This window comes from Ascidiella aspersa, chromosome 6, assembly GCF_963924565.1.
Source record: "Ascidiella aspersa chromosome 6, kaAscAspe10.2, whole genome shotgun sequence".
Classification (NCBI taxonomy): Eukaryota; Metazoa; Chordata; class Ascidiacea; order Phlebobranchia; family Ascidiidae; genus Ascidiella; species Ascidiella aspersa.
Window position 1 is genome coordinate 21,022,476 of NC_139452.1, and position 22,056 is coordinate 21,044,531.

Genomic DNA, 22,056 nt, shown 5'->3' on the forward strand with positions numbered 1-22,056 from the left:
GGAAGATATCGCTAGTGCACCGCCCGCGAGTTTTTTCACCAAACAGAACATGCACCCCAAAAATTTAAATATTCACCAGGATTACCTATACACTTTTGACCATTGGTGCACCCCATCACCCCCAGTATGCATTTCATGTCTCTGGTTTACATCACCAAATTTTAGGTGTGCAATCAACGTTTTATGCACACCTGAGGTTCGAAAATTTAGCATTACTCAACCATTTTCTGGAATTTAGGTGTGCAAATTGCTAATTAAGTGTGCACACAAACAGCTTTCAAAAAATCTCGGGTGTAAACCTGTAACAGAAAGCAGACTGGCGTCACCCTGATTTTTTTCGGCTGTACACCTGCAAGATTTCACCTAAACTTTATTTTTGATGTTCACAGGTGTTAAAAATTATAAAACTAAGTATTTTTCTTTTGTCTAAGATTAAAACTATGTTTGTATATTTAAAACCCAGTATATAGTCTTGTATAGGCTATTTTGTAATAAACCTGTTTGGGCAATCTTGTGCATTAAAAATGTTTACATTTTTTAAGTCATTACCAAGATTACATTTGCGCTTCAAATATTTCTGTTACACACATAGTTGTATTTGTTAATTTTATATAGTGCTTCTTTTCCACAAAGGTTAATTAGGTATTTTTTTACAATTGGCTGAATTGCAAATTAAGTAATTTAGGGGGGCTTGCGTGCCATTTTTTATTTGGTCGCGTGCCACATTTGGCACGCGTGCCGCTTGTTGGACACCCCTGTTCTAATATAAAAAAATGACAAAAGTTCAATAATTTACAATAAATCTAACAATTTATGGTAGCACTTAAAAAGTTAAACTTCAATAAAAAAGGCAAATGTTGTTTTATTTGGACTCATTTTAAGGTATATAAGTAGAGGTAGCAATTCACCTATAGAGAGTGTGACGTATACTCTTTACGTCAAATAAATTACGGTGGTAAGATCTGAAATTAAGCGCAGATGCTAGTTTTTTGAATTGTTACTGCTTATAGAATTTTTTACCGACGAGATCGAACGATGCAGTTCAAGGCAAATAATTAAACTTATAAGGCAAATTTTTACTTGATATGGATATTTCTTACTTTTCACTTAGCTTGAAGTTTTACCATTTGTGGTTTGTTTTGCATTTCTATATGAATTTTATATACTAAATTCGCCTAACCAAAATTAATACACTTGTAACCAAGTTTTATAACTTTCTATTTTGGGTCGAGTTTAGAGCGTTTTGGTGCTTAAGATTAAACACCGTTTTGCCAATGTAGTATAATCTGCTGATGAGTATTAATATAAAAGTGATGCCCAATGGTTGTATGAATAACACATTTAACTGCAAGTTTCGTGATATATTTACATAGTTAAATGGTTTAACAAAACAGAAAACGTAATCAACATTAAGAGTACAGCAAAGTGTTAATTCGCAAATAGACCACTTGAAATATACCAAAATGTGTTCTTAAAACTGAGCAAAACTTTTTTAAGAAAGGTCTTAACCTCGGTTGACGACATGTAAGTGGGCGGTGACCTAAAAACGAAATATAACATAACAACAATTAGATTTTAAAGGAAATGTTGTTGAAAGTTTACCATAAAAACATCGCAGCCCAAGGTATAGGCAAAAGTGCGTTCCGACGAAGTTAACCTGATCTGTTATAAAGTGTTTCACGACTTTCTTGTTGCCTGTTGCTAACATTTTAATGTCTACTTTTTATTTTGCTTAAATTAAATATGTATTGATTATATAAAACATGTGTTGATTGAAAAAAACAAAAACTACACAATAAACATCTAACGACACATACATCAACAGCACATGTTTACATCCAATTAAAATGCGTCTAAAAATGAATTAAGTCTTCAGTAAGATTTCTGAAAGTATAATGTGTTTTATGACTCAAGAGCCGTTGGCGTTGCCAATACTACGACTTTCCGAAATGGCTAACCCTAGTTAAATAATGAAGACCTATAAATTGTTTTGATTGATTTAAAACTAAGGTCCCATTTAAGGGAGGTGTACGATCACACGCAGCAAGCCGTGATGTGAGTTTCTCTACTTGCTTCCCAGTGAGCCGGCGTAGTTCAGTTTAAATCGACGGCACTGGAACGGTCGAGGAAATTGCCGTGAATTCGAATCTTACCACAAACTTGCTTTTTACCAGCAAATGCCTCGTTTGTAGTTAAATCATAATACTGATTACAAAGTTATATCGATTCTAACGGCGTGCTTGGCCATTCGGTGATTTAAATGGTTGATGGAAAGAAAATCTGTTGAAACTCTGTATCGCTTTTAAAACTTATACGATTTAATAAAGAATATTTTTTTGCCTGTGAAACGAGAAAAATGAATTCATTGTTGTTTTTTGTAAAAAAATAAATACAGGGAATTTTGATAAATAAAGCTCCGAACACAACGGTTGTCTTGTTAAACGTACGTATAATCAACTGCACTAAATTCTCCTAAAACTCTATTAGAACACGGTCATGTAATTAAACTGAATACCTTGAAAGAAGCATGTAGTTGAAGTAAACGTTATTCATTGTTCCTCGTAACATGGCTGTATTGTTTGTGAGTTTTGTATTTCTTACACCCACTTCTAAGGTTAACGTTCTTGACCCAGTTGAATTAAAGAGCTGAAACGTAATTATATTTTAAGCCAGATTTTGTCCACCCAGCAAAAGATTGCAATAATTTTCAAAAAATACATTCTTAAGTAACATTGCTGTCAGATAGGGGTCGACTGTTCGTTAACTCCCAAGACAAACAACAACAAAGACATTTAGAAGGCCTATACTATACAGGGATTAATTTGTAGATGTTACCTCTGCACTGTACATATAGAAGTATATTTGTACAATAGAAGGGTCGTTTGAAGCCCCATAGACCTGGTAGACGGTATAGTAAGCTGATATTTGCGGAACTGAAACAGATCCCTCAAATGTGGACCAACTGCCAGAACCGTCCGCTCCAAGGTTGCCGTGCTCCTAATAAATTAAAGTTCATAATTGCAACGATCTACTGAAAAGAAAAAAAAGATACTAACAAAAAATGAAATCTCTTGTAAGTGCTTTTGATTTGTGAATTAACCTGATATCTATATGTGTGTTTTAATATTTTTGTACGAAATCAGTTTGACGTTCCCACAAGAATAAAATAATAACGGAAACAAGTTATTAGCAAGTGGTAACAAAGTCCTTAATTTTTGACTTGACCAGAATCTAACATTTATTGTCCGCCACAAATATCATTTTTTTGAATAGCTACGCATCCTGTGTCCAGCGCAGTGTTTCTTAACCGTTTTTTAAGTCTGGGTGAACCACCAAAAATATGGCGGAGCACCTGGCGAGCGAAAAGAGCTCGATTTTTGTTTTGGTATACCGGAATTTGTTTTGAAGTTGTTAAAAGGGTAGGTTTCATAGCACAATCATTAAAGTAATGTATGTTCAATGAGAGCTAAGCCGAAAAAAATATGTTAATATGTCCACTATTTATAAAAAATATGTCTATTATTTTTTTAAAGTTTTCCGTTTGCCCGCGGCACACCGGTTAAGAAGCGCTGGCTGGCGACACAGCAGATGTTTGGTGTTACTTAAACGTTTGTTACGCACAGAGACATTTACATGTTTGACAATGTATTGTAGGGTTACAACGGGAACACACAATAAAACAAAAAAGCAACATTACCTTAAGCAGAAAAAATCTATAAAACCATAGTATTAAGACCAAGGACATAATACAGCCAAATACGCAGTAATACCCAGTGCAGCATAGGATCAAAATCGTCTGAATAAGACCTATATTCATCGGAATAAGGCCTAAATCCATCGAAATAAGGTCTAAATTCATCAGAATTAGTCCTAAATTTATCGGAATAAGGCCTAAATCAACGGAATAAGTCTCAAATTTATCGGAATAAGGCCTAAATTCATCGGAATAAGGCCTAACTTCATCGAAATTATGCCTAAATTCATTGTAAGAAGGCCTAAATGGCCAAAATAACCCCGATCCTGTGGGTAGAGGGTATGAGACGATCGGGCGCTATGGGTCTGGCATCGGCCGTTTTGGTGACTACGATTGGTCGCCCTAGTCTAACCGTCGCCGCCAGGGCACCACTGTTTTGGCACCGGATTTTTGGTCTTGTTTGGGGTTGTTGGTGGGTAATCGGTGGGTTTAGAAAATGGGTTGCTGAAATTATTAGGGAGTTAGTGATGTACTTAGGGGTTGGGTTTTGGGTTAGTTCCAGTGTTGTTTAGGTCTGATTCTGCCCTTTCAAGTCTTATTCCGACGGATTTAGGACTTATTCCGATTTAGATAGGATTAATAGCATTAGGTATTAGTCCTATTTTGGTCTTATTCCGAATTGTGTTTTATTCTGACGTTGGTGTTGTTCTTATATTTCAGTCTTATGGCAGGGGTCCGTTACAACTTGTGTACAAAAAAAAAAAAAAAAAAAACTGAAAATATAGGTTGGCATTTGATTGGTGGTTTACAGCGCATATAAACGGTTATTCTGCGGATAAGTATTCCTATATTAGACGAATATGTTACAATTAACAACAAAACTTACCTGCTGTAAATGGATTTACCCGTGTTGTAAACAAGTTATTTTAAATACTTTTCAAGCATAAAAAATGACTTCAAAATTCAAGTTATTTTTGGATAATAGTGAAGTGAAGTAATAAACATCAAAAATAAATTCCATTACACAAAAATGATAAATTCTTTCGATTTTACGCAATATGTGCACAACAGAGTCATAAAATACAGCAATTACGAACTAAACGGCTTAATTTACGTATAAACCTAAGGTAAATAGACCATTACGGTTAAAATGAAACAATTTAAACCCTTAAGTTCAGGCCAGGTTATTTAAAAAAATTACTGAAGTAACTTTGACTTTGTTTACATCTGGTGTCGCAGACAAGTCAGCAGTAGGCCTATTACCATCAAGCGAATTTCATGGCTGAGTCCATCCGTATTACGAACAACCATCGACAAAGTAAATGGATGCGAAGTCTTGGTAAGTCCAATATAAGTGTTATTGTCACTGTAATGCAAGCACTAATGTCAGCAAAAAAAAAGCAGATAAAACCAAATTACACAATTTTGTCAAAAAACATGTTGATAATAGTTTTACCCTTTAAAAGAAGAAATACAAAATTTTAAATGCTTAAAACGTGTATCTTCGAAAATACTAAATACATACCTAAAGGATGTATTGTATTGCAGATTTTGACGACTTGAAATATCAGTTTCCACAGTAAGCTAAATATAAATATTTAGAAACGAATACAGCATGCAAATATAGATCGAATTGTCGTTTTACTTTCACTTTAAGTTATCGGTGACACTGTAGTGATTATTGTATACCGAATTTAACTAAAAATAAACAACCTTATTTCCATCATCGTACATATCGCCTCCTCCATCCGTAATTGACTTTCCACTTCTGTCGTCGTACTTATACTTGTACAGACTTTCGTCGGACAGGTAAATCTCACGAGCAGCAGTGGATAGAGCGTCGATAATTCTTGTAATGTTATTCTTGTCTAAAGTTTAAATTAAATGGCTTTCATTTTTTGTTACGTCACTTTCTGAATAATTGCAGAGTAATTCCACGTAAACTTATATTATAATCTAAAAAATATTTGAAAAGTTATCCGATACTTAATAATTGTTATCCGAGACGTACAACCAATATTTTAACTCAAAAGTATCGCGATTCGATCCAATACCAAATGACACCTTTCGTATTACCAAGAGGATAAGGGAGATCGCCATTTTAAATACTTTGCAATGTACCTTAACGTCCCATTATATAATCTCCACAGTTATCCTTCTGTATTCTTTAAAAATGTTTGAGAAATAAACATTGCTCCAAATCTTACTTACAATAACATTGTGCTATTTGACGTTCAGCATATTCTTCTCTTCTGATTGTTTGATCTGAATAAAGTTCAACAATAAAGACGTATTTTTCATAACAATAAATCTTAATGCTAAAATTGGCAAAAAATATATAATCATTTCTATAACTAAAATTGGACGTTATGATTGTTAACAAACTAACTGGAGAAAATAAAATGTTTTATTACGAATTTTTTTATGCCTTTATGCTGGCTAAACTTTTTAGGGCTGTTCCCAATCTAATCTTTTTTGGCGACGTACCACCTGTAGTGACTTAATTTTTAACTATAACGAATAAAGACCACATATATATTTGTAATGTTTTCTATTTTATTCTAACGCAAAAATTATATACTATTTAGATGTAGCAGGAATATAAAAGACCATATATGTAGTACCATTTGAAAAGTTTCGAAACATGGTGAAAATTTTTTTTAACATGGTGAAAAAGCACTGCAACTATTTTAAAAATTTACAAACCTTATTTAGTAGTTATAATGTAGTTACATGTTAACATTATAGCATTACCCTGTAGTTTAATTGCGCGACGATAGCATATCTCAAGTTGAAGTCTGGTGTTAATTTTTTCATCTGAAAAACCACACAAATCGTTGGGGATTATTTTGAAACGTTAGAGATGGTATTAGAAACTACCCCTGAAAATTGTTTAAGTCGATTTTTGTTTATCATAAGTTAAGGTAGAGAATGTGAAGTATAAGTTTTTATTAGTTTAAAGGTTAAACATTTATTAAACATATCATCATTTAAGTTTCCTCGCCAATTAAAATTCACAAACAAAAAAAGCAAACAAAATATTTGTTCGGTAAAATAAAACTTAATTTTGATGTATCGTACCTTTCAAATTCATGAGCAGATTTTTGATCCTATGCATTTCAAATTTTGTGTCGTTGTTTTGCAGTACAACAGCTTCTGCAAACAACATAGGGATGTAAAGACCAGCAGTCTCTTATTAAAACATTTATGTAACTATAGAGTCGACTTCTAAGGCCATGTCTGGGTGTAGACGTCAGCACAAGCGTTTTGTAGCACCCCGAAAATCGCTGAACAACATTTTCACTCAATTGAGGCTATAAAATATTAACTTAATCTATATTTCGAGCACGTTAGGTTTTACCTAATTATGTTTATGATTAACTTGTGTTACTAGACCCTAAAATTGGGGGTCTCGTATGTTCTCCAAACTGAAAGGGGACGAGGAAAAAAATTGGGGGCCAATAACTTACCTAATCTGCCTCAACAAAACTGCCTCAGCAACTTCGGCATGTCAAGGTTAAATCTTTACAAAACTTTATACGTGACATAAATAGTACAATATTTTACAGCTAGATTTCGTTTCCCTCAAAAAACATGAAAATAAAAACTGGTGAATTTGCGGGTGATTTGTTTTTCCAGATTGTTGGCTTTTACAAAACGAGAAAGAAGCACCAGTAAACTGTGATGCTCACCGGTAAAGTTACAGACCCTTGCTTTGACTTGACGGGAAATTGCAAGCGGGCTCAACGGTATAGAACAGATAAAAGGCCACCAGCAGAGGCGTAAATTGTTAAATAGGAGCTAAGTGAATTTCATTACCTTTCAGACGCCAGGCAGAGCATTTGACCTTTTACAAAAATTTAACAAGAGGAGTGTTACTGAGTTGAAACGAAAAAGCTTTGCAGCGTGCAACAGGTCAAACTGACATATTTCTTTATCCAAGTTTGTCTAAACTCTTAGAGTGAGACAGAGAATAAAGTTTCGGTTTAATTCTAACGGTGGCCGTTCCGATAACGTAGATTTGGTATCGTTTAATCGGTGGTTGATTTATATGTAAACATGATAAACGTGATTCGAGAAACCATGACAAAACTCGTTTTGGCAAACTAAAAAACGGCAGGTTTATCGTTATGCGTTAAAATAAATTGTACCTTCAACTCTGGAAAGCTGATTTGCTACTTTGTGGCCTTGTGCATTTGTGCGGTTACTTTGCTGCATGAGTAATTCTGTAACACAAACTGGCTTTAGGTTGTTACACCCGCAAGGCCAAAGGTTATTTCATTTTCTATTTTACTTCCACTGATGATCGGCTAAAATTTGAATTTGACAAATTATGTAACAGTATAGTTCGTTAGACCGAACTGAATTTGAATTAATCATTTATTGTACATTATGATACATATTTTTTATTTGGGCTTAAAGTTAATTTTTGGGACATATCTTGTTTTAATCTTGTATTTCTATTAGCCTTTTATAAAGATATAAGTGTTTTTTCAACTTGTTTTAAAACCAACGTTTATAAAGCATCGCCTTTTATAATGGGTTTCAAAATCTGTCAACTACAACAATGAAAATTGTTGATTTTTACTTTGTTGTTAAAAATACCTTTAACTTCGGAAATGTGCTTCATAATTCCGCGTCGATCTGCTCCAGTTTTGTTACTATGTCGCAAAAACAAATCTGTAAAACAAATCGACCAAAATCACATTTATTTATTTTTGCGACACTTCAGCTTTACTGTTGTTTTTTCGGGACACAACCGCTTTTAGTAATTTTCTTCGCGACACCTTACCGTGTTTATTAATTTTAATGGGTAATTGGTTCTTATTCTTTTTTGAGCGCGGATCACCTAGTCAGTGGTGGATCTAGAGACGACCAGATAAATAACCAAAAAGATTGTGAAGTTAAAACACTCAATTACACCCCAAGTCAATTGATTCAATGATCAAGTCACTTGGAACGAAACGACTTAAGTTATGACTTAAGTCATTGCAACACAGCCTTGAATTAAATGACTTGAAATGAAAGATCAGGCAAGGAAACACAAATTAATCGCTGAAGTTTGTTATTGGTTAAAGAAAACTGAAACAGATGAAGCGCTACTAGAAAAACTACTAGAAGAAGCATTTTTGTTATTTCAAAAGTGCGTCGCTTGCCGCACAAAATGTTCTTTGCACAAGCTTAACCATCGGAACAACTGAAAAGCATTAACACGAACACATACAGGTCGAGAACCATAAGATATTTTAACCGGTGAAAAGCGATATAAAAAAACAATTGTATTTTATTGGGGGATGTATATGTTTAGTGTTTACCGACCAATTCTACTGACAGACTGTAGGCTATAACGCGAAGACCTACCAGTTGAGTTTTGTTGTTGCTTCTGAATTAATAAGAGTGTGTCACTTGTCTTCTTCACGTTTGAGTGAAACACATCTGCAGTTGATATCGCTACAAATAGAAACAAAATTAACACTAAAAACAAAACAGCAATATGTACGCTTGAGGGTCGGTACTTAAACCTCTTTAAAAATGTTTTTTAGTAGTTGGCGCATTTACCGACCACCAGGTTCGCTTCAAAAGCGAAATTCATCTGATATTATTTTTTTTTCAGTTTTTAATCGGATACAAGTGTACGCTATATCTTATCTTCAAAGCACGTTTTATAAATTATGTGACGCATTATGCTTGATGACTTTTACGTTTCTAATTCTTCAAAAGAAAGCTTTACCCAGCTGTTGTCGAACGTTGAGAAATTGTTTTTCTGTTTCCATTTTTTGCTGCGTTAGCAGTTCTGCAAAACAAATTGTTAAATAATAATATGTTGCAACAGAATAAAAAAAATAAAGGCGTTTCAAGTCTAAAAAATACAGATCAATTTGAATTTGTGTTTAAAATCGATATTTAATATGTGTTCTTAATAAATATATTTTCAAGCGGTCATTTTTCAAACGACCATAAAAAATAACGATCATAAGATTCAAAGATAACCAGTTTGCGAGGAATTGATATAACATCATTGTGTAATAAAAACGGTCATATTCCTTGGGGATATAGCGAGGTGGGCTATAAGGAAAAATAGAAACTTGGTACCCTTACAAAAATATCTCATCTAACTGGAGAAACGACAAGAAGCAGTTTTTGAAATTCTCTGTGGGGGTTGCTCTGCAACCTATCTCCATAGGAGAAACTAAAGACTTTATACTTGAAAACTAGAAAAAATCCGCCATGTCCGCCATGTCCGCCACGAAAAAGCGTTCTGTTTGACTGTGACAGAGAATGCGGTTAAACTTCGATACGAAAAAAACCTGAAGAGGTAAGTTATTGGTATCTACTACCGAAACGTCCATTATTTACACCATATGAGAAATTTCTCACTATGGTTGTTTAAATATCTTTGTTAATAAATGCAATGTCGAGAAAATAATTTCGATATTTTATTTTTTTTTATTTTTGGGTTTATCGTTTTCCATGTTACCTTTTGTACGGTAGTGGCAAGTGCATCTTAAATCGAACCTCAGAGGAAAAAGCTATCCAAAACAAACCTAAATTTTATTTGCCAAACTGTTTAAAATTCGTCAGTATCCGTTGTAACTTTGAATATGTAGTTAGTGTGGTACCTTCAATTTTTTGAAAGCGTGTTGTTAATCCCAAGCTTTCTGTTGCCGTGGTGTTACTCCGCTGCAAAAGCACTTCTGTAACACAAATACAGTAGACAGTTATATACTTTGTAATAATTAATTTTCTATCTCACAGATTTTACTTTAGTGTAGCTAGCGGTTCCCAAACTTTTTTATTCCGTGGCCCAATTTTTTTTTATAAAACACTCCGTGGCCCACTGTGTGCCGTAAAACATTTTTGTACGGCCTTTAGCGCATTGTCCAAATTTGATATATCAGCCTGGTAGATATACAAAAATTGCATATAGCAAAATTCCCTGTCAGCAGTTGAGACTGCCGTCGCGAATAAAACCATAAGTCTGGATACTACAAACCAACTCATCAAAGCAGTCAGCTATACATTGTTATTAAATCTTACAAAACTAACTTTTTTTCGATAAAAGCTTTCTGTCATAATACAGTTAGTTTAAGTCCTGAAACCACCCACCAAGAATCATTTGAAGGACGTTATAATTGCGATTTATTTTAGAATGTATCTCTTCAGCATCCTTGACATGCAGTTATGAAATGAAAAATGCATTCCTCACAATTAATCTTCCGTAAAAAAATTAAAAGTTAAGATAAAAATTGCGCAAAAGTAAATTATTTAGAAGTTCATCAGTTTAATTGAAATTCACAATTTGTATAGGGCTCATAATGCATGCATTACATTTTGTAGTGTTTTGTTTTTAATTTGTTAGAGCATCAAGAATTAATTCAACAAACCATTAATCAGTGAAATTAAACTGTCGTTTTGGTTGTCCTTCATGAACAGCTGGCTTGGTTTAGTGTCTAAAGACTCTAAATAATGAAAAGAGTTCGACATTAAAAAAAGCGAAAGTTAATGCAATTAAACCAATAAAAAACGGCCACATACTTAAGTTATCTTGACAACCGAGTTTTACCTGAAAAACAACATATTACAAAATGGTAATCCATTATAACTTCAATGCAAATCTATATGGTATGACATAGATCAGTTGCAAAAGTAGCCAGGATTGTTCTTTCCGGCGATCGCCGGTGCAACATTAGCTGCCGGAACGGCGGTCAAAAAAAAAAGTAAAATTATTTTTACCGTGAAAATGTAACTTTTTTACAAAACAAATGTTATTTCACCAGGCCATATCCCTTTTTCAGCAGGCTTTACCGTGATCTCCTTTAATGTATTGAAACTAATAATTCAGTTGCATATTTGTGCACTACATGGAACGATAACCTCAAGTTTCCTAGGATTACTTGTTTTGGATGTTTTTTATGAACTTTGTGACGTGACGTCATCATCTATAAGCGGTAACAATTTGTTCTACTTTCACCCGACATATACATTTGCGTTTGTTAATAGTGACCTCCTGACAGCCTTTTTTTTAAACTTACCGTAATTATAGCAAAAACTGCCAATACAATTACAAGAACCACTGTCTGGCATGCTATAAGGATGTCAAGCCTTCTTAAATTCTTTTGCATATTTAGTACTTTCTGATGTAATTTTTCTTCGTCTCCACTTCTGCAAACCGAACCTTTCAAAACAAATTTGGTTCAATTTAACATCTTCGAATACGAAATCAATTCTAGGAATATACTACATTTAAATGTTTATAATGTCGTGAAAAGTATTAGGCTTATCTAACTAACAAAATGACAGGCAATGTAAATAAAACAAAAGTTAATATTTAAACAAAGTTCAAAGATTCAAATGCACAAAATGTACGAGGCAGCAAGACTTAATTGCAGGAATGATTTGACTTTTCAATGATCTCGGTTTTGCGTTTATTTAGGCATAATCTTATAAGTTATACCTGTGGGTTGAATTTCTGACAACATTATTTCGACCTTGCTGTCTGCTGTTCTTGACATACTTGCAAAATACTTCTCATATCATACGCAAGAACAACATAGAAGTTATCAAACGAAACCCAAGGTGTTAAAGATATAAAAGGTTTACCAGTTCTATGTAATAAACGAAACATATGTTGTTATAGTTTTTAATATTTATGTATCCATAATACTAAATTTTTACCACATAATAGAAATTAAATATAACATAATACAAAAAATAACATAATATAATCCTAATAAAACATATTGCTGATCTTAATTAATTGCAGCTCACAATTAGCCTACCAAACGGTCGGTCAGAGCATGAACAGTTGACATTAGCAATTCGCAGGTTTTTAAACGATTAACACTACAAGGAAGTCAAATTGCTTGATCAGCGGTTAAATGTAGTGCAAAATAATAAACAACACAGTCCATCTAATTGCACTGTTGTTAACTTTTTTGCGTTTGTTGCTTAATTATTCTATTTTTTCGCTGTGGGTACACGTGAAGCGAAAAAATAGAATAAGGTGTTAAAGATATAAAAGGTTTACCAGTTCTATTAATAAATCTTTGTGGTCATTAATGTAGCGTTAAGGAAATGTTTCTTTTATAAACATATTAAACGTAATAAACGAAACATATGTTGTTATAGTTTTTAATATTTATGTATCCATAATACTAAATTTTTACCACATAATAGAAATTAAATATAACATAATACAAAAAATAACATAATATAATCCTAATAAAACATATTGCTGATCTTAATTAATTGCAGCTCACAATTAGCCTAGCAAAAGGTCGGTCAGAGCATGAACAGCTGACATTAGCAATTCGCAGGTTTGTAAACGATTAACACTACAAGGAAGTAAAGTTGCTTGATCAGCGGTTAAATGTAGTGCAAAATAATAAACAACACAGTCCATCTAATTGCACTGTTGTTAACTTTTTTGCGTTTGTTGCTTAATTATTCTATTTTTTCGCTGTGGGTACACGTTAAGCGAAAAAATAGAATAAGGTGTTAAAGATATAAAAGGTTTACCAGTTCTATTAATAAATCTTTGTGGTCATTAATGTAGCGTTAAGGAAATGTTTCTTTTATAAACATATTAAACGTAATAAACGAAACTTATGTTTTTATAGTTTTTAATATTTATGTATCCATAATACTAAATTTTTTCCACATAATAGAAATTAAATATAACATAATACAAAAAATAACATAATATAATCCTAATAAAACATATTGCTGATCTTAATTAATTGCAGCTCACAATTAGCCTAGCAAAAGGTCGGTCAGAGCATGAACAGCTGACATTAGCAATTCGCAGGTTTGTAAACGATTAACACTACAAGGAAGTCAAGTTGCTTGATCAGCGGTTAAATGTAGTGCAAAATAATAAACAACACAGTCCATCTAATTGCACTGTTGTTAACTTTTTTGCGTTTGTTGCTTAATTATTCTATTTTTTCGCTGTGGGTACACGTGAAATAAAGTGTGCTATTGCAAAATCGCATTGTCTTTACGGCGAAGCGTACGAGTATATATGAGGTGAACATAGCATCCATTTGTTTAGGATCTCAATTTGAGGTTTAAATGGAACATGCAAAAAAATAAACTGAAAACCATTAAGATATGCAAGGTTTCCTTAGGCTTGCTTTTTTGCCCATGCCTGCTACCTGGTATAAACTGGGGCTACCATATTTTCAGCACCCAAAAAGAGAACATTTTTTTGCCTGCAAGTAAAACGAAAGTAGAAATGTTACGTTTGAGAAAAACGTGCCATATCCACAAGTAATGCATTCGGCTTCGAAATTAATACGTCCTTTTTTGAAACAAGGACACTTCTCGCGTAGCTCATCAGTAAACAGAGTTTTTCTATTTAGCATTATAATTTATAGTTTATTTTGCTTTATGGTTGTCTAAATTTAAAGAATAATAAAGAAAAATGAAGGCATCTGCTGAGAACCACCTGTATGCTATAGACCAGTGGTTCTTGATCTTTTTTCAGCCGCGCCCCTTTTGGTAATTTTCCCAGCGTGAAACAAATGTTTAATTGGTTTGAAAAAATTGGCGCTAAACTGTAAATTCAGAAGGCTTTTCGCATTGGGCACACAACAAATTGCTCATGCACGAGCTAATTTTGACAAACGTGTTGTGAGGGCATTTACTCCACAGTTGTAAGGCTGTGATGTCGAGCGCAAATAAAAATGTCCAGCGCAAAAATTAAACATTGCGTTATCGTTAGATAGAAATCTCTCTTCTGAAGAATATCTTGATACCCTTTAACGTTGTAAAGGCGTAAAAATAAAATTAGCTCCACCAGGCATCATATCAATGTAGATACAAATCGCTCTTTTGGTGTAAACGAAGTATAAACCGACGTTTCGGCAGCAGATATCAGCTGACCTCAACAGGGTTAATAATTAAAACGAGGGTGCGTTAGCCAACTTATAGCCAACTTATATACTAAGGGTATAACATAAGACTACAGATTAAAATTAATAAATCTAGACGTCGCTGAAGTATGCGATCAGCTGTGACGCGACGAAGTCATCCGGTGCAGAACTGCGCCATCGGACAACGAGCGTTTATCAGCTATTGCGTTGGCTACAACAACGAGTAGATAGCCGGATACCGTATCGTTGGTGTTAGGACATTTGTCAAACCGGAATGATTCAATGAACCGTCTTTTGTAATAGTGCGGTTCCCAGTCAATTCCGTGTCGAAGTTCAACCGCATGCTCTGCCAGAGCCGACCGGGATGCCCTTTCACTGCGGACATCACGCATGTGTTCAAGCTTCCTGGTGTGAAAGGGACGTTTAGTTTCCCCTATGTATGTTGTCGAACAACCACCACAGGGAATCTCATAAACAGCCCTTGGCGTTTTTCTGGTTTAACTGGATCCTTTGGTGAAGGTAAAATGTTCCAATTTTTCTGGCTGCTTTGAAAGCTATAAAAATGCAGTGGTTTTCAAAATACGTTTTAGTTTTTCTCCCAGACCTGGAATGTAAGGAATAATGGCCAGACCTTTAGGTTCTGGTTTAGCTGTTAAATGGTTAGATTTTTTTGGGGGGTTTGAACAGCCATTCGGGGTATTCATTTATTCTCATGGCCTTTTTAACATGTTTAATTTCTTTAACTTCGTGTACATTGTTAGTACAAAGTTTTGAAGCTCGATGTAGCAGGGTGTTCACAACCGAGCGTTTGTGCTATAGAGGATGGTCCGATCTGAAATTCAAGTAGCGATCTCAATGAGTTACTTGAATTTTAAATACCTTAGTTTACCTGACCGGTTCCGAGTGATTAATGAGTCCAGAAATGAAATTGAGCATTTGTTCTCTGTTTCCACTTTGAATTTTATGGTTGGTTCCAGGCTTTTTAAATGGTCCAGGAACTGCTGTATCAGGTAAGATTTTTTATTATAACCAACGTGTAATCCACGTATCTTCGCCAAATTCGCGCTGATAGGCTAGGCCTACAAAACTCGCACCTTTGCTTTATTATTGGGCCTTTTTAAATGTGAGGTTCTGTTGCCATTTTTTCAAGCGCAATATTTGCAATAACAATCAAGAAGGTAGGGCTGGTAGGACAATTTGTTGAAAAATCTGTTTTAAACTAGCAATTCAGCATGTTTCATGGCTACAGTATTTTTATGGAAATAAATACGTCTCACTTAAAAGTAGAGGACCATTCAGTTTTCTTGAGAAAAGAGGACAAATCCTCCTAAAAGAGGCCATGGAAGGCCTAATATAAACGGCAACAGTGTTTTCTAATCGTCCTGATCTGTTTTTGTTACATTTGACCCGAGTTGTGAAAATATGCACTTGTGTGTGTTTATTTCATCGAAGGTATCACAATTGAGTTATGTGTTGTTAAACACTTATTAGCACTGTAGAGTAACAAATGCTTTTTATGGATGATCACCGCCGATTTTGTATTTCATCAGCTATTATGCTAAGATGCAAATAATGTAAATCGCCTCCAAAATTACTTTCTAGAAACTAGAGCTACCACACCTTTTAAAGTTTTTGAAAATGTAACTCAGTTTGATGGTTTATTTTTTCTAAAATGGTATATTAACAATTCAAGAAAAGATGCATATTCAAAATTATACGCACAGTTTTCAAAATAAGCAATTCGCAGTCTATAATAGGTACGATGTTGGCGTATAACGAATGGACAATAATATAAAATTAGGCATTGCGATCCCGACAAGCGATAATGAAATCAAACAAAAGAGGGGATTACACAGAATAAAAGTGGTACCAGAAATGTTTTAACAAATGTCAACCATGTCATTTTACGAATTCTTTGGCATTTTTCCGTAGCTCAAGCCCTACTCCTGTCGGTTGCGTAGTATTTAACGTTGTGAAAGCAATATATCATTTTTCATGAAAAGGGCACTTTTGTCCCCCCTTGCCCCCCTTAGAAAATGCAGGAGGGCGCCTGCACCATGTGCCCCCCTCTCCGGCGTCCCTGCAAATGTCATTACCGAATAAGAAAAAATAAAACAGTCAGACTAGCAAAAAATTATGTTATAGGCTTTCCCCTAATATGAGGGTAAAATAAAACAGGGAGTCGAACCGTTTGACTTTTCCGGTTCAGGTTCGGTTCAGGTTCAAAGATTTTTTTCGGAATCCAGTTCAGTTCCGGTTTCGGTTTTGAGCAATTTAAAATTTCCGGTTCAGCTCCGGTTCGACCATCGCCATTTCAAAACCAGTTCATAAAGTTCCGGTTCGGATGCAATATAAGTTGCGTTAAATCTCAAAATGTGGGTCGATAAATGTAGAGAATAATCTTTAAAATGTAAGTCATTTAATCTAAGTTACGTGACGTATTAAAAAAACAGCAACTCATTATTGAAATATCTAAATATTAAAAAATCAACGTTTTATTTATTCAATATTCATATATTTTTCATAAAATTTCGAACATGGCGTAACTTGACTCTGTAAAATAGAAGTTGTGACGTCATGCTGGAGCGAACCGCTTTTATTAACAGGTTCGGGTTCGGTTAAGGTTTCGGTTCTTTTAAAATATTCGGTTCAGTTCCGGTTCGGCTCCTTAAAATCTTACAAAACCCGGTTCAGGTTCGGTTACGGTTCGGACAAAATTGACCCAAAACCGGTTCATAAAGTTCCGGTTCGGTTCTGGTTCGACTCCCTGAAATAAAACAGTTCCTTGTTACAAAATAAGCGCAATTTTGTAATTTTCTCCATTAGGATTTTTATTTACAAACCAGAAAGTCGATAAAGTCAAGTTTAAATTTTCATTAGGACGTTTGCAGCCTTCCAAATATAACTTACCTTGTCTTCCCCTTCCCCCGTTTTCCCCTAATATGGTGAAGAAGCAAACCAAAATATCTGATTTTTTTCTTTTTAATGCTTTTTTAATTACTTCGTTACATTAGTAGAAGTTGGACAAGAAATAAATTATATCAAAAATATTAGACGGAAATTATCCCCAGTTATTCATAAAGAATTGTGAAAAAATGTATTAGTGTTCTCTCTGTTCATTCGAGCGTGTAATGACGAGTAACGAGGGCGCGGTGTCCAACAGGGTTGCCGAAACTTTTTGCACGTTTGTGAGGCCTAATTTTTCTACAAAAACTGGCATTATCTTAGAACGTAGTCTTCATTTTGGGGAAAGTTTGACTGTAATATAAAATGTATTGCTACCCTCAGCTTTGTTGTCCTTCAGTGGCCTTTGCTGGATGTCCTGTATTGAGTTTTAAATTAGTGCTGATTCGGAAGTAAACTGTCAGTCATCTGATGCTGACATTTGAATGACTCACCTAATAGTCGTAACGTGGTCAGTTATGTTTATGAGTGCCACGTGGGTTGTAGAAAGCAAGCGCATTTTGTTCTTTTGAATGTTCCTGGTGAAACTTTTTCAAACATGTTTTTTGTTAGTTGTTACGCAAAACGTTGAAGCGATTGGTTAATTGAAAGTGTGTTTATCTTTGACGCACATGTAGTAACCATCTACTTTTAATAGTTCTTCTATAGCTTTATGGAACGGTTTTGTTAAAAAAATTGGAAGGCTCAAAATGTAAATCATAATGCTTGTACGCTCACAGTATTATTATTAAATATAATAACACTTGACCCACCTTCACCCAAACGCTAACCCCCACCCTAACTCAAATTTTGTGCATTGGTTTAATAATTGTTTTAACGGGGTAACACTTAAATTAGTGAGCGTTCCGACCATTCCGACCATTCACCATTCCGTAAATTAGTATTACGTCTTGTAAATGCCCACATAAATTTTGGCGCTGGTCTAGAATCCTACCACAACGTATATTATTTGGTTTAGGGCGGGTCAAGTAGTATTATTATTAAATAAAGAATATAACAATACCTGACCCACCCATACCCAACTGCTATCTCGCACCCTAACCCAAATATTGTGTGTTAATTTAATAATTGTGGTATATAGGATTTTAGACCAGTGCCAAAATATTATGTTGTACTGGGAGTTTTACAGAATTTGTGTAGGTTAAGATAAAATAAAGGTATATGCAAAATGTTTGTTTGATTGAAGACTTGTCAAGAATCCTACCACATTATATTTATTCTCCCATATTTATTTGTTCCTTGCAATTTTAATATTGACAACTCGTTATATAAACAAAATCGATTGGATTCTAGACCGGTGCCGAAGACTTGTATGTATTGCAAATCATTTGTTCCCCTAAAATAAAATTATAGCAAAAATTACAAAAATATCATCACTGTTACAGTGAAAAATAGATTTTCTGGTGTATATTTTGCAGTATATCAGCATTGGATTTTGGCAACAAAATTTTTGGCTGAACTCTTTAGCAGGCCACAACATTTGAAATCCGCGTTGGACACTGTGGAAGGTATCGCTAGTGCACCGCCCGCAAGTTTTATCACCAAGCCGAACATGCACCCCAAAAATTTAAATATTCACCAGGATTACCTATACACTTTTGACAATTGGTGCACCCCATCACCCCCAGTATGCATTTCATGTCTCTGGTTTACATCACCAAATTTTAGGTGTGCAATCAACGTTTTATGCACACCTGAGGTTCGAAAATTTAGCATTACTCAACCATTTTTTGGAATTTAGGTGTGCAAATTGCTAATTAAGTGTGCACACAAACAGCTTTCAAAAAATCTCGGGTGTAAACCTGTAACAGAAAGCAGACTGGCGTCACCCTGATTTTTTTCGGCTGTACACCTGCAAGATTTCACCTAAACTTTATTTTTGATGTTCACAGGTGTTAAAAATTATAAAACTAAGTATTTTTTTTTTGTCTAAGATTAAAACTATGTTTGTATATTAAAACCCAGTATATAGTCTTGTATAGGCTATTTTGTAATAAACCTGTTTGGGCAATCTTGTGCATTAAAAATGTTTACATTTTTTAAGTCATTACCAAGATTATATTTACGCTTCAAATATTTCTGTTACACACATAGTTGTATTTGTTAATTTTATATAGTGCTTCTTTTCCACAAAGGTTGTTGGTACTAATCTAAATGTCAACGCCCTACACTAGTTGTAAATCTTGTTATAGGTGCTTCATTAGTCATGTTATTGCCATTGTAAATGATTAACTTTAGGCTGCCGGCAAAAGGCAGTGAGTCCGTTTTTTTCATGGCTCCGCCCCGTGATCAAGCACATACACTAAAAAATGGTTAATCATTATTATCAAGGATTTTGTGTCAGATAGTGGATAGAGATTCACAGTGGTTGCAGAGATTTATGTTTTATATCAGGTTTTATGTGCATACCACAAATATGTGGGTATAGTGTCATTCTAAAATTGTATCCTGGTTTAATCCTTCTCATCTACTTTTCTTTTTAAAATTGCTTTAAATTTCAATTTATTTTATTGTAAGGATTGCTACTGATTTTGCTTTCTCATTCCACAAAATGTGGTTAATTTGTTATTTCATCCTAGGATTGAAGGCTTACAAACGCCTCTTTTTTGGATATACCTTAACAAACCTGTAAACAACATTGATAAAAAAAATTTAATATATACTGTTTTTTTAATAGTTAAATATATGAGTTAAGTTCTAAATAAGGTTACAGCAATCTCCATGAAAATTTAATGATATTAAACATGTGGTACTGGCAAACAACTTCATTGAAATATACCTAAATCATTATTTATTGCTTGTATTTTACTAAAAATTTCATGTTTTCTCACAGAAACTGTTATAAATGTGTTTCTGATGTTTTACACTCTAAAAGTATTAAATAGTAATATTACGCCTAATAAACAGACGAGTTGATCTACAATTCTACATAGAAACAGAAGTCATTTTATAGGATGAAACTTTATTTTCGGGACATATCTTGTTTTATTTTGTTTTGAATGTATGAAGAAGCACATAATGGCTTAGAAGTTTAGTTATTTATTCACTACTATAAAGTCTTCTGTCCAGAAATGTGTTTCTTTAAAAAAAACATTAAAAACTTTAGTGGAGGGAGCCAAAGGCGGTATACATTAGCCTTCTCAGGTGTTTTTGTGATTTTGTTTTGAACATGCATATAAGCAAACGTGCTACTCATTTATGGTAGGTCAAACGAGGCTTGGCTTTGCGTTTGCCCCTTATTCTGCCAAGCACACGTTAGAAACTCCTGCGTCTTTGCGTGCCTACAATAAGTAGGGCGCGTAACTTATGTGTGGTGACAACACGTCTGACATACTTTCAATCGGGTGCGACTTGTACAGTCAGTTGCTTTCCCTTTCTTGCGAGTCGTTGACGGTTAGCTAATTTATGCGCCGGCCGGTTCAGCCACACACACACATATGCATTCTCGTCTGCTGGATTCAGACGTTCTCCGACCAATCAAGACAGCAGAAGATAGGCGCTCGTAAGGCTTCAGCCAAGCAGTGACGTAGACGCGACCAGCTGTCTTAACTGCGACCTTTTTTTGGCCGTTGCAGCAACGCCTGGTTGACTGTTAAGTTAAACAGCCGCAAGCAGACTCAAGAGTAGTTATGCCTTGCTTAGTTGAGAAGCGAAAGTCAAGGCTATCAAGGTTGAAATACCCTTTAGAATTAGAATGAGTTGCAATGTAAAATTAAGAACCAAAGAAGTTTCCTGAAAATAGTTGAATTAATCTAGATAAAAGCAAATTAAGGTACGTTTTTAGTTTACGCAACAATATTGCGATGTACAAGGTAACGATAAGAGATAAACTGATTGGTGTAGGTGATTTCAACAGCCAGATATTATATTTGAATTGATAAAATAATTTATAAACCTAGTTGTCTCACAATATTTTGGTTTTGATTTAAGCAAAGCTAAAAATAATGGTCAACTTTGTTCAACTGTCAACATTTGAACTGTTGGAGATATATATTTTTACCCAAAGCAAAAGTTAGGAATTAACGTTATACCGCACGAGGCTGTCAGAAATGATTGAATGTATACCCCTAAAAGCGATTTAATATAGGTATACTGTAGTCAGACGTAAATCTGTATTTATATAATGTCGATCATTACCAATTTCGCTGTGCGGAATTTAAGGAATCTATTGTGTCAGTGAAGTGCCGCCACATTTCCCAGATAACGATGGTAGGTCGACTCTCACCCAGTGAGCGAGAGAGAGGGAGAGAGCCCACCATTCACAGCTCGATAGCCCAAAACGGGCAAACCCATAGAAGGTTTAGTCGGTTTTCAATTCTGTGTATCTCGGTGAGTCATATTATTGGCAATTACGTAAATTGTGTTTTTACCCTGAAATGGTCGTCCGGTATTTTAATTCAATTTGTACACATTAACCTTACATGTCAAGCCGCAGTACACGTCTGCCTGATTGGTTCACATTCGCCGTTCATTCGGCGCTAAACTCTCAAATTTTGTTTCGCTCTTACAACATTTTTGCGA

At 34.5% G+C, this 22,056-nt stretch overlaps 1 protein-coding gene across 1 annotated transcript; it reads right to left on the reverse strand.

The window, feature by feature from the left end:
• Positions 1-1,428: 1,428 nt before the first annotated feature.
• On the reverse strand, positions 1,429-12,291 carry LOC146140715 (uncharacterized). The gene is made up of 17 exons (XM_083392680.1): positions 12,150-12,291; positions 11,728-11,870; positions 11,231-11,258; positions 11,080-11,154; positions 10,315-10,389; positions 9,426-9,488; positions 9,056-9,145; positions 8,300-8,374; positions 7,846-7,920; positions 6,449-6,511; positions 5,906-5,959; positions 5,408-5,562; positions 5,220-5,278; positions 4,958-5,060; positions 2,836-2,997; positions 2,516-2,646; positions 1,429-1,540 (listed from the first exon to the last, which is right to left on the reverse strand). Exons 1-17 carry the CDS (start codon positions 12,205-12,207, stop codon positions 1,429-1,431), a joined length of 1,521 nt encoding a protein of 506 aa, XP_083248806.1. The 5' UTR covers positions 12,208-12,291.
• Between the last annotated feature and the right edge of the window lie 9,765 nt (positions 12,292-22,056).

What these genes read in the sequence shown, in the direction of transcription:
- LOC146140715 (XM_083392680.1), bottom strand. Translation starts at nt 12,207, where the DNA reads ATGTCAAGAACAGCAGACAGCAAGGTCGAAATAATGTTGTCAGAAATT. An exon ending in GCCATGAAATTCGCTTGATG is followed by an intron (nt 2,998 to 4,957) that starts GTAATAGGCCTA and finishes TTAATTTATTAG; the next exon opens with GAGCACGGCAACCTTGGAGC. An exon ending in AACTACATGCTTCTTTCAAG is followed by an intron (nt 1,541 to 2,515) that starts GTATTCAGTTTA and finishes TTTCGTTTTTAG; the next exon opens with GTCACCGCCCACTTACATGT.